The following is an 11821-nucleotide window of genomic DNA, read 5'->3' on the forward strand; positions in this document are numbered from 1 at the left end:
ATATGACCCAGCAATCTCATACTTCCTATTATCCAAGGAAAGAAACCTATAAACACACAGTTATATGTGAATGTTCTTAATAGCTTTATTCAAAATTACAAAAGAATTGGAAACTATCCAAAAGTCCACAAACCACAGAACAGATAACAAATTGCAGTATGTGCACATAATGGAGCAGTTGTTAGGTGTTATTGAGTACGACTCATTGCAACCCTATGAACAAAAGACCTGAATCTCATCCTATCCTGTGCCATCCTCACCACTTGAGCCCACTGTTGTAGTGACCATGTCGATCCATCTCAATGGGTCTTCCTCTCTTTCACTGATGCCCCATTTCAAAGGGGGGGGTGTCTTCCTCTCTTTCACTGATGCCCCCACATTTTCAAGCATGTTATCCTTTTCCAAGGAACAGCCTTTCTCAGCAATGAGATGAAGCTTTGCCTCCAAGGAGCACTCCAGCTACACCTTTTCCAAAATATAGCTTTTTGGTTTTTTTGGCAGTATGAGATACTTAGTATTCTTCTCCAACACCACAACTCAAGGCATCAATTCTTCTGTCATCTTTATTCAACATCCAGCTCTCAGATGGATAGCATATAACTGAAAAAACCATAGCCTAAATTAGGCATACCTTAGTCTTCAAACTGACATCACGGTTCTTCAATATTCAATATTCTGGAACAAACCCTGACAGACTTGGCCAAAGCAATTAATAAAAAGAAATAGTCTCTCTTTCCTCAGTTGCTGCTAAGGTGCTCGGTTCTTCCTTTGAAACTAAGGCCACACTGAGGTGAGGTCCTCACTTCATTCAGCACTAGTACCTGCCCAGCAGCCATGTGCCTAACGCTACTGCACCATGGTGTCCGTTTTTGAGCTTACCTGCATCTACTCGGCCCTCATCATACATAACGAAGAGGTGATCATCACGGAGAATAAAATCAATGCCCTCATTAAGGCAGCTTGTGTCAGTGTTGAACCTTCCTGGCCTGGTCTATTTGCAAAGGCCCTGGCAAATGCCAACATTGAGAGCCTTATCTGCAATATGGGTCCTGGTGGACCTGCCCCAGCAGCCAGGGCTACACCTGCTGGAGGACCTGCTGCTGCTCCAGCTGAGAAGAAATTGAAAGCAAAGAAAGAAGAATCTGAAGAGTCAGATGATAACATGGGACTTGGTCTTTTTTTATAAAACTCCTTCTTTAACATGGTCAATTAAAAAAAGCTGAACTATTTTTAAAAACAGTCTTTTGTTGCTGCTATAAGCTCTGGATTTAACTATGTAATTGTATACTTTTGTCAGAACTAGACACTTAAAGCTGGTAAATATTATTGTATGTAAATTTTTAAAAAGAGCAAGGGCCATGTGGGGATGGCCATATCTGGCATTTACCAACTTCACAAAGGGGAAATATCCCCATTAACAGCATCAATAGCACAAAGTCAATTTCCAATAAGTCAGACATGCCCCCCATGCACCCATACCTCTTCCTACTACTCATCTCAATAGCAATCTTAACTGCTTTTCTGGGTCCAAAATCCGATGTGATAGCTCACAGATCACACAAAACCATACTGGGGAAGTCAAAGAGTTATAATCCAGATTAATAACAGAATACAGTCAAGATGGCTCCCAAAATGTACAAACAGGCACCGCAGCCTCAAGTATCACAGCTTTAGGCCAGTGTTTCCATATTCTCAGTCCTGCAAATATTGGTTTCCCACCCTCAGTTGTCCAACATAGTTCTTAGCCCTACCAATACTGGGCCCCTCCCACCAAGTTCCCATTTCACATTAGGTCTCCAGTTCGGCAATATTGTAATGGAGGAGATTGTCCCACTTTTTCCCTTAGAGCCGCTGGTGGTACTAAGAACCAGAGAGGCAGAGCTCCCTACCCAGATAAAAGATCTGACAAAATGCTCTCTAGCTTTTAACTAGACAGTCCAAACACAAATACCATGTAGGCCACACTCCTGAGGAGATCCACAACTAATCAAATAAAAGTAATCCTATCTTTACAGATTTACTTGTAATCGTGCCTCATTAAAATCACAGAGATGAGAATTTACCATACACAGAATAGTTACATTATACTGAGGATCATGACCATGCTGACACTCAATATTAAATGTGACAGTTGTTGTTGTTGTTATGTGCCGTCAAGTCGCTTGAGACTCATAGCGACCCTATGTACAATAGGCCTAAACCCTGCTCTATCCTCTGCCAATCGCACTGTCTCTGACACTCCCATCCCGATTGCCCCAGTCACTGAATCAATCCAGCTGAGAGTGTCTTCCCCTTCTGCACCGTCCCTCCACCCTCCCAAGCATGAGGTCCCTCTCCAAGGACTTGTCCCTCCTTACAACATGTCCAAAGTATGTCAGACGAAGCCTCAGAATCCTTGCCTCCAGGGAGCAGCCTGATTTAACCCTCTCCAGGTTGAATCTGTTTGTTTTCTTGGCAGTCCAGGGTACATTCAATACTCTTCTCCAGCAATACAGCTCAAAAGCATAAAGTCTCCTTTTATCCTCCTTAGTCATTATCCAACCCTCTGATGCATAACAAGTGATTGCAAAGACCATAGCCTGTATCTTAGACCACAGATGTACCTTAGTCTCCAGAGTGACACCATTGCTCTTCAGTACCCTGGAGAGGTCCCTAACAGCAGACTTTCCCACTGCAATACGTTTTTTTATTTCCTGGCTACTGGTGCCCAGAGTGTTGACAGTGGAGCCAAGCAGACTAAAGTTGTTAACAATCTCAATCTCTTCACCATCCATCCTGATGCTGCCAATTGGTCCAGTGGTGAGAATCTTTGTCTTCTTGACATTGAGCCTCAGTCCATACTGAAGGGTGCAGTCCTTGACCCTTCGCAGCAAGTGCATGAGGTCCTCCTCAGTTTCAGCAAGCAGGGTTGTGTCGTCTGCATAATGTAGACAGTAAATAGATCTTCCACCAATCCTGATGCCACACTTCTCCTCATAGAGCCCAGCCTCTCGGATAATCTGTTCTGCATAAAGATTGAAAAGGTATGGACATATCCCTGGCGTATGCCTTTCCCAATTTTGAACCATGCAGTGTTTCCTTGCTCTGTTCTGACGACTGCCTCTTGGTCCAAGTAAAGGTTGTGCATTAGAACAATCAAGTGTTCTGAGATTCCCACTCTTCTTAGCGTCAACCACACAGTCAAACACCTTTGTATAATCAATGAAATACAGATAGACATTCTTCTGGTATTCCCTGCTTTCAGCTAAGACCCACCTAACATTAGCTACAATATCCCTAGTACCACGAACCCTTCTAAACCCAGCCTGGACTTCTGGCAGTTCTCTGCTGATGTGCTGTTCCAGTCATTTTTGGATAATCTTCAGTAGCATCTTGCTTGCATGTAAAATCAATGATATTGTTCTATAGTCTGCACATAGGAACAAATATAGGTCTCTTCCAGTCAGTTGGCCAAGTGGTTGTTCTCCAGATTTCTTGGCACAACTTGGTGAGCACATCCAGGGCAGCACCTGTTAGCTGAAATACGTCAATTGGTATGACAGTAGGTAAAAATAAATATGTATAATAAAAGATTACTTTTAAAAATAAAAATCAGCTTTAATAAGTAAACTTTATTATATAAATGTAGGTTACTAGTAAAAATTTAATTAAGGTTATTATTATTTTAGTGGTAAATTCCTATGCCTAAAATAGTATTTACAGAGTAAGATAATTTTTTTGGTATTAAAGTTTTTACAATTAACAAACAATATATGTTCTGAGCATATTTGGATCATACTCCATATCTCTGGCTTCTTCCCATATGAAATAATGATCTATCCACCACAACAATAGTACTAATAAGCTTAAGTTCAAATAACAATTGGTGGTGGTATTTAAAAAAAAAAAAAAAAAATAAAGCAATTCAGATGAAAGCATTTCAAACAGTAAATATTGTTTCTTTTTATAGGAGAAACAGGTAGTTGGGGAAGAGGCACAATAAAAAAGAAATATGGAGTTCTAAATTATACTTATATTAAAGGTGACAAACATCCCAGATTGAGCGAGAAATTGTAGTATAGCTGGACACTGTGAAAGACTGTCTTTTAAAGTCCCTTAAGCACTTGAAAGAACCTCTTGGGTCACAGAAAAGTGATGGGACAGGAAGAGGTTTGAGGTTTCCGTTTGTGGTTTTTTTATTTGTGGTTTGTGTGTGTCTGTGGTTTGGGTGTTTCATTTCTTTTTCCTTCTCCCAATATGTTTTTTTAAATTTTTATTTGAGTGAAGGTTTACAAAGCAAATTAATTCTTTTTAATTTATCGTGATTTGAGTGAAAGTTTAGGAAGCATATTTTTTTCAATCGTTCATGCACATTTTGTTTCATAACATTAATTACAAAACTCATATTGGCAAATTAATGTTCCACTCATTCATATGCACTTTTGTTTAAAAATATTAATTTGAATACCCAAGTGCTTTTCCCACTTCCTCCCTGTTAATTCTGATTTCCATTAATCCTTCTACACTTCTCTACGTGTTCTCTTTCTTTAGTGATATTATGTTGATCATTCTTTTACTGGATCGTAATCTGCTCCTATATAACATTATCTGTTTACTAAGCTCCCCTCTCCCTCTAATCCCATCCCCTGGTAACATCAAAAATATTTAAGGTCAAATCTACCACTAGAGAAAGACACCACTTAGAAAAGAAGAAACTGACAACAGAATGGTCAACCACTTCACTGCAGAGATCAAGTGTAAGTATGAGGAGGACACCAGTAAAAAGAGGGCTAGTAGATGTATCCACACTGCTCATAAACCCACAAAGCATATTCTTCCAAGATGCTGGTCAGTATTGAGAGCGAGTCTCTGCATGCAGCAACCCACTGCTATACTTCCATTACCTTCACCTGGACTGAGGAAGAGAATGCTGAATGATCTGTTCCACAGCACCCTAGACCTTGTAGAGAAAGCTTTTAGGGATGCCATGCAACATAATTTACAAATCTGTGATATTGTTTTGGTGGGTGGTTCTACCTATATTCTCAAAATACAGGAACTTCTGCAGGACTCCTTTAATGGAAAACAATGAAACAAGAGCATCAACTTGGGTGAGGCTGTTGCTTATGATGCAGTTATCCAAGCAGCCATTTTATCTGGAGACAAATCTGAAAACGTTTACTACTCCTAGGTGTCACTCCATTTTCCCTTGGTATTGAAACATTTAATACTGACCCCCTCAAGTACAAATACTACCGTTCCTATCAATCAGACACAGACCTTCACAAGCTACTCTGACTACCAGCCTGTGTACTCATTTACATCCATGAAGGTGATCATGCCATGGCTGAAGACAACAACTTGGCTGTCAAGTGTGTGCACTCACTTTCACACCTCCTGCACCCTGTGATATTCCTCAGATTGAAGCCACTGTTGAGATTGATGCCAATGCCATCCTCAACATCTCTGCTGTTGATAAAGAATCCTAGAAAAGAGAACAAGATCACTATCCACACCGCCCACAGCCAGTCATGAAGCTAAGTCAGAGAATGAGCATCTCCAGTAGTCTGAATCCACCAGTGGCTCCTCGGATGAAGGAAGGGCAGTCTCCTCCAGTTATAATTTACAGGCACAGAAATCCAATCAAGCATTTCTATGAGTCAGAATTGACTCAACAGAAGTGAATTTCTGAACAAGGGCCACTGGAGTAAAGAAGACACTGAGTGAAAAGCCAAAGAAAACTGCAATGTACAGGGTTGAAGATGAAAAACAATGATAAGGTATCTTCTGAGAATTCACTTGAATGTGATGCAACAGATGAAGGTGAAAAACTACAAGGCAAGATTAATAATGAGAAAAATCAAAGACTCTTGACAAATGTGAAGATATCATCAACTGGCTAGCTTGTTAAGAATCAGAGGGAGGGAGAATCTGAAACATCAGCAGAACGAACAGAGAACACCTGCAAGCCCATCTTTTACCCAGCTGAACTAGACATGCTGGAGGCATGCCTGGAGGAATGCCTGGGGCTTCTCTGGTGGCAGAGGTACTCCATCTGGTGGCACCTCTTCTGGTCCCACCACTGAGAAGGTTAACTAATACAATCTCTGAACATAGATACTTCTGAATTATTTTAAAATGAAAAAAAAATTGAAAGACCTAAAACTTGCACACTTTTCAGGGGTTTTTTTGTTGGGTTTTTTTCCCCCACACTTTTCAGTTTTAAAAAAACTTTAAGCTAGAAAAACCATGGTATATTCACATGATGGAATATTATGCAGCACAATGAACTCAAAACAATATACAATGTAAGGGAGTCTGGAGGACTTTATGAAATATCTCAGCAACAAAAGGACAAATATTGCATAATACCACTGTTATAAAATAGGATAGATGGGGGGTATTGAGGAGAGAATGAGAAGAGTGGATAGATAATGAACACTGCATTAGAACAGATGAAAGGAAGAACTGTTCAAAAGGAATATATGATTAGACATTGTTTGTATGACAACAATCTGGAACAAGAGGTGGGTTGGAGGAGAAGAAAATGTTCAACAATGAAAATAAATAAGTATCACCAGGGCTTTGACACTGCCACTGAGTCATTTTCAATTCAAAGGAAACTTCTATTGTTTTTTCAGTATCAAAAATTTTAACAGGAGGCAATCATCTTTTCTGATGAATTGCCTTTTGGTTAGCAGCACAACATGCTATGGACTATTAGAGAGGCTAAAATTAGACTAACTAGAGAAATTTAAATCCTCATGCATTGCTGGCAGGAATGCCAACTGGAACAATACCTTGGGAAACAGTTCAGCAGTTCCTCAAAAGTTAAACAGAGTTATCAAATGACAGTAATTCTACTTCAATGTGCACAGTCAAGAGAAATTAAGACATATGTCTGCACAAAACCTTATAAATAAATGTGCTTAACAGCATTATTCACAATGGGGGGGAGGGCAAAAAGCCAACAAAAGGGTTCCCATGTCCAAAAACTGATCGTAGAGAAAAAAGTAATAAAGTAAATAAGAGTCTGGTAGCCTAGTGTGAGTGTATCAACTGCTAACCAAATGTCAACAGTTCAAATGCACAGGCTACGCAGAGAGAGAAAGGTGGGAAGATGAGCTGTCTCCTCTGAAAGATTTACAGCCTCGGAAATCTGATGGAGGGTACTTACCAGTTGGAACCCACCTGATGGCAGTAGGCTTAGGTGTTATATACAAGTAATGAAATAATATTATTTCCATTATATTATCATCATCTAAATCACTTGTTATGCATCAGAGAGTTGGACAATGACCAAGGAGGATAGAAGGAGAATTGATTCCTTTGAGCTGTGGTGCTGGAGAAGAGTATTGAGAATACCATGGACTGCTAGGAAAACAAACAGATTTGTCCTGGAAAGGGTTAAACCAGGTAGCTCCTTGGAGGTAAGGATTCTGAGGCTCCGTCTAACATACTTTGGACAGGTTGTGAGGAGAGACAGGTCCTTGGAGAAGGACATCATGCTTGGGAGGATGGAGGGACAGCACAGGAGAGGAAGGCCCTCTATGAGGTGGATTGATTCAGTGACTGGGATAATTGGGATGGGAGTGTCAGAGACAGTGCGATTGGCACAGGACAGAGCGGAGTTTAGGGCTGTTGTACATAGGGTCGCTATGAGTCGCAAGCGACTCAACGGTACATAACAACAACAACAACAACGTCGTCATCATCATCATAATGAATATGCACTGATTAAAAAATAAGTATTGACACATGCTAAACATAAATAAACACAACAAAAATCAATTAATTGTATTACATGAAAGATTGGTAGTTCAAACAAACCCAGTGGCTCACTGGGAAAAAGATCTGCTTCCAGGAAGATGACAGCCAAGGAATCCTGTCGGTGGTGCTGCTATTATGTACTACTGAGTCACTTGCGACTCACAGCAACACTATGAACAGCTCTGAGCCATGCTCTATCCTGAGCCAATTTCATTGTCTCTGACACACCACATTATTCCAGTCACTGAATCAATCCATCTCATCCATGGTCTTCCTCTCCTGCGTGGTCCTTCCACCCTTCCAAGCATGATCCATTTCCTTCTCCAAGAACTGGTCTCTCCACGCAACATACTCAAAGTATGTGAGAAGGAGTTTCAAAATCCTTGCCTCCAAGGATTCACCCTCTTTAGGACAGACCCATTTGTTCTCTTAGCAGTCCACAGTATAATCAATACTCTTCTCAAACACCAAAACTCAAAGGCATTGATTCTTCTTCTATCATCCTTTGTCACTGTGCAGCTCCCTAATGTGAAACAAGTAGCTGTGAGGAGAATGGCTTGGATCAGGCACATCTTAGTTTTTAGACTGACATCACTGCACTTCAGTATTCTGGAGAGGTCCCTGACAGCAGTTTTTCCCAATGCAATTCATCTTTTGATTTCATGGCTGCTGATACTAAAATTATTGATTGTGGAACCAAGCAAGTAGAAGCTATTAATAATCTCAGTCTCTTCTCCATCTATTCATGATACTGCCAGTTGGCCCAGTGGCGAGAATCTTTGTTTCCCTGATGTTGAGCTACAGTCCATTTAGAAGGCTGCAGTGATCAGAGAGCTGAGCCATCAAACCAGTTGTCTGGGAGCAGGGTAGGGGAGGTGCTGGACGGGCAGGGAGAGGGAACTGAGCTAGATGCTGGCAGGGTGGAGTGAGGGTAGGAGCACAACACATGAGCCAAAGGGGTGCGTTCCAAGACGAAGACCAGATCTGTTACCTCCATATTTTCATCTTCTCTTCTAGGTAAAATGCTAATCTGTCAAATATTGCTCTAAAGCTGAGCACAAGACAGACAAGGGAGAAAGATTGGCCATCCACTTCTGATATAAGAGCCCTTTGAAAAGCATGATCTGCAACAGAGCTACTGTTCTTAAGTGCCATCAAACTGACTATGGCTCATAGCGACCTTATGAACAACAGATCTGAACCCTGCCCTATCCTGCTCCATCTTTACAGATGTCCAACATGCTCAAGCCCATTATTACAATCACTGTGTCCATCCACCTTGTTGAGGGATTTCCTAACTCTCCACCTTTCCCAACATGGTGTGGTTTTTTTTTACAGATTCCTGAAGAAGAAAAAAAATGCCTAAACTATGTGAGATGTCAATGTGATAATGGTTACCCATGGTAGACAATGTTTGGTGGAGCTCCCAATTAAAATAAGTTTGGAAGCAGGAGTGGCATAGCTTGTCTCCAGAAACTCTATGAACCTGGAGAAACAATGAAAGTTATACAAGTGTTCAGGTCTTTCGTTCATAGCGTCGCTATAAGTCATCTACAGCTTGACGGCACTTAACAACAACAATGTGAGATGAAATTTCACTTCCTCCAAGACAGGTTGGTTTGTTCTTTGGGCATTTCATGGGATATTCAATACTCTTCTACAACACTACAGTTCAAAGGAATTAATTTTTCTTTCATCTTTCTTATTCACTGTCCAACTTTCAAATGTATAGAAAGCAACTGGAAATATTGGACCAAGCACATCTTAGTCTTTAAACTAACATACTTACTTTTCAGCACTTCAGAGAAGTCCTTGACAGCTTTTTTCTAGTATAAAATGTCTTTTGATTTCTTGACTATTGCTACCATGAATGTTGATGGTGGATCCAAGAAAAATGAAATCATTGACAACTTCAACAACACAATAACAGTATCATGATGTTTACTGGTCCACTGGTGAGGATTCTTATTTTCTTAATGTTGAGATGTAATTCATATTAAAGACCTTTTGTAGTCTTAGATCTTCTAAAACAAGTGTTTCAAGTTATCTTCACTTTCTATAAGATTATGTCATATGTGTAACTTAAACTGGTGATAAATCTTCTCCAAACCTACACCACATTCTTCTTCATCTAGTCTAGCTTCTCAAAGCATTTTCTCAGCATACAGACTGAGCAGGAGTGGAGAAAGGATACAGCCCTACAACACACCTTCCCTGATTTTAAGCTAGGCACTGTTTCCCTGGTTCTGTACGGATAACTGCTTCTTGATCTGTGTTTAAGTTTCTCATGAACACAATTAAATGTTCTGGGATTCCCATTCTAATGTCACCCACAAACAAATCTTAATAGTGAATAAGCCTTAGAAAACCCTGTAGAGTTGTTCTATCATCACATGGAGACACTATGAATTGGAATTGACTTAACTGCACACAGCAACAGCAGTAAAAAGGTTATATAGTAGCTGAATTATATCTCAATAAAGTTTGTTTTGATTTTTTTAAATAAAAGATAGTTTTAAAAGTACATCAAAAGCATTAAAAGAAGAAATCCAAAGCATAAGCTATTAAAAATGGCACACTAGGAAAAGTACCTAATTTTTTTCTTCTTCAAATACAACCTGAATTCCAACTTTTGCCTTTGCATATATACATCCTTAATTTGTCCAGTTGCCCAAAAGAAAAGAATCATTTAAATAAAACCAAGTAAATGAAATTTAGTGAAAACAACCATCCCTGAAATATCAGCTTTCAATCAAGTAATACTATTTCAGCTTTGACTTTGAACTAAACATAAATCTCAATTTCAAAATATCACACAGAGCCTACAAATCCTCAAGAGGTTTAAGCAAATTGCCAACTCTCCTGAATAGATAAACAGTAATTCAACTTTGCTTTGATGAGAATGTAAATATTTACCTGCCTAGAAGGAATAAAAATCCTATAAGCCTAGTGTTCCCAAATGGTGACCAGAAAGAAACATGCAACTTTTGTTTCAGAATTAATTTTAAACTAACTGGAGTCTACAGAGTTGACTGTTTACGCTGAACAGCATATACCCTGCTTTTGCCTAGAAGAGCCTTAAAACATGGCATTTTTCACACAAAAGTCTGGAGTGGGGTGGGAGAGAAGTCTCCTACACAAGAAAGTTGACAGATAATAATCTCAAGAAGCTCCTAAAAATACCTCAGAAACTCTTAACTTTGACGATTCTCTGGTAGTTAAATCTTCTGCACACACTTACTGACCATCTACCACTAACACAGGATAGGACAGGGATCAGGTCTGTTGTTCATGAGGTCACCACAAGTCATACTCGACAGCACCTAACACCACCACAACCCACTGTCCAGGCAACAAGTTCCTCTCTTTAGGTGCAACTGAATCAGAACTAACCCATCCATAGCTGATTCTCCAGCGGGGCTTCAGGGGCTGTAGATAATGAGACGACTGCTCATTTTCCTCCTGTGGGGCACCTGGTGTATTCAAACCCTGTGCGTTTGGATTGGCAACACAACTCCTTGCCACTAAGCCACCAGCACTTCCCTAACACTTAACACAACTCCTTGCCACTGAACACCAAGAGGAACTATAAATGAAGACTTCAAACTGGTTTATTATTCTGGTTCAATCCCCTGCTGACAATCTCCTTTTCTATCCCAGATATACTGACTCAGAATCTACATTTAAAGAAGCGGCTCCCTAAGTAATGCTTACAGATTCCAGGTGTTTCTTGTTACATTTTAATGCAGACGCTAACTCAGTACATCTGGGGTGGAAAAAGGCAAATTCTCAGCAGGAGGTTGAACCGGAATGAACCAGTTGGAAGTCTTGATTTAAACAGAATCAGCCCCCTGCTCACAAGACGCTTCCTCTCTAACACACTCGATCTGCTCCCTGTCCTGGAGAATCTGAGTCGCAGAGCCTGAGGTGTGATGTGACGCTTGTTTGGGGTTTTGTTTGGTTTTGTTTTTATTAAATCCTTCAGATTATTCCTATGCTCGGGCTAGTTCAGAGAACTGAAAGGAAGCTCTGTGATTCCAAAGTTTAGGGCCATCCCATCCTATCCAGCAAG

General features: G+C 40.2%; 1 protein-coding gene across 1 annotated transcript; it reads left to right on the plus strand.

Annotated features, from left to right (window-relative positions):
* Positions 1–856: 856 nt before the first annotated feature.
* LOC102873932 (60S acidic ribosomal protein P1-like) lies at positions 857–1186 on the plus strand. Its single transcript, XM_006890521.1, has 2 exons — positions 857–927; positions 1003–1186. The coding sequence occupies exons 1-2, from the start codon at positions 857–859 to the stop codon at positions 1184–1186; spliced, it is 255 nt and encodes an 84-aa protein (XP_006890583.1).
* Positions 1187–11821: the final 10635 nt, after the last annotated feature.

This window comes from Elephantulus edwardii, unplaced genomic scaffold, assembly GCF_000299155.1.
Source record: "Elephantulus edwardii isolate Elephantulus edwardi_28Jun2011 unplaced genomic scaffold, EleEdw1.0 scaffold00089, whole genome shotgun sequence".
NCBI lineage: Eukaryota > Metazoa > Chordata > Mammalia > Macroscelidea > Macroscelididae > Elephantulus > Elephantulus edwardii.

What these genes read in the sequence shown, in the direction of transcription:
- LOC102873932 (XM_006890521.1), top strand. Translation starts at nt 857, where the DNA reads ATGGTGTCCGTTTTTGAGCTTACCTGCATCTACTCGGCCCTCATCATA. An exon ending in AACGAAGAGGTGATCATCAC is followed by an intron (nt 928 to 1,002) that starts GGAGAATAAAAT and finishes TCTATTTGCAAA; the next exon opens with GGCCCTGGCAAATGCCAACA.